The following is a 521-nucleotide window of genomic DNA, read 5'->3' on the forward strand; positions in this document are numbered from 1 at the left end:
GGGGGGTCCCCCCACAGTAGCACCCTGCCCTACTGCAGGAAGGTGGGTGCCCCCCAGCACCTGGCCCCCTTGTAGCAAGGAAGGCACCCCCCCGAGCACCCTGTCCTCTTGCAAGGAGGGTGCCCCCCAGCACCCTGTCCTCTTGCAAGGAGGGTGCCCCCCAGCACCCTGCTCCTCGCAAGGAGGGTGCCCCCCAGCACCCTGTCCTCTCGCAAGGAAAGCAACCCCAGCACCTACCTCGTCTTGGAGGACAGGAAAGCAAGTTTGATTAATCCATAGGTAAACAACTGGATGCTCTCCTTGGCTATGCTGGCCACTCTGAGCCTGTGCTCTAGGATGTGCAGTTCCATCTTTTCCTCTTTCTCATTTGTAGTTCATCTATCCCTAGGGTTTGTGTTTTTGAATGGGGAGGGGGAGGGGGGGCTGTTATTGTCGGTGCCTTTTTTTTTTTTTCCTCCCCCTTCTCTTTCTCTCCGGCTCCTTCTCCTCCTCCCCAGCTCCGAGCGCGGGGAGGCGGAGGG

The 521-nt window shown here is 59.3% G+C and overlaps 1 protein-coding gene across 1 annotated transcript in view; it reads right to left on the reverse strand.

Annotated features, from left to right (window-relative positions):
* The window catches only part of GATSL2 (GATS protein-like 2), a 116518-nt gene extending 116077 nt beyond the window's left edge, over positions 1-441 (reverse strand). Inside the window, exon 1 of the mRNA XM_010006038.1 lies at positions 238-441. Coding sequence (XP_010004340.1) covers positions 238-350 — 113 coding nt within the window. The 5' untranslated portion in view covers positions 351-441. The remainder of the gene's footprint in view (positions 1-237) is intronic.
* Between the last annotated feature and the right edge of the window lie 80 nt (positions 442-521).

The sequence above is a fragment of the Chaetura pelagica genome, unplaced genomic scaffold (assembly GCF_000747805.2).
Source record: "Chaetura pelagica isolate M959 unplaced genomic scaffold, ChaPel_1.0 scaffold49, whole genome shotgun sequence".
NCBI lineage: Eukaryota > Metazoa > Chordata > Aves > Apodiformes > Apodidae > Chaetura > Chaetura pelagica.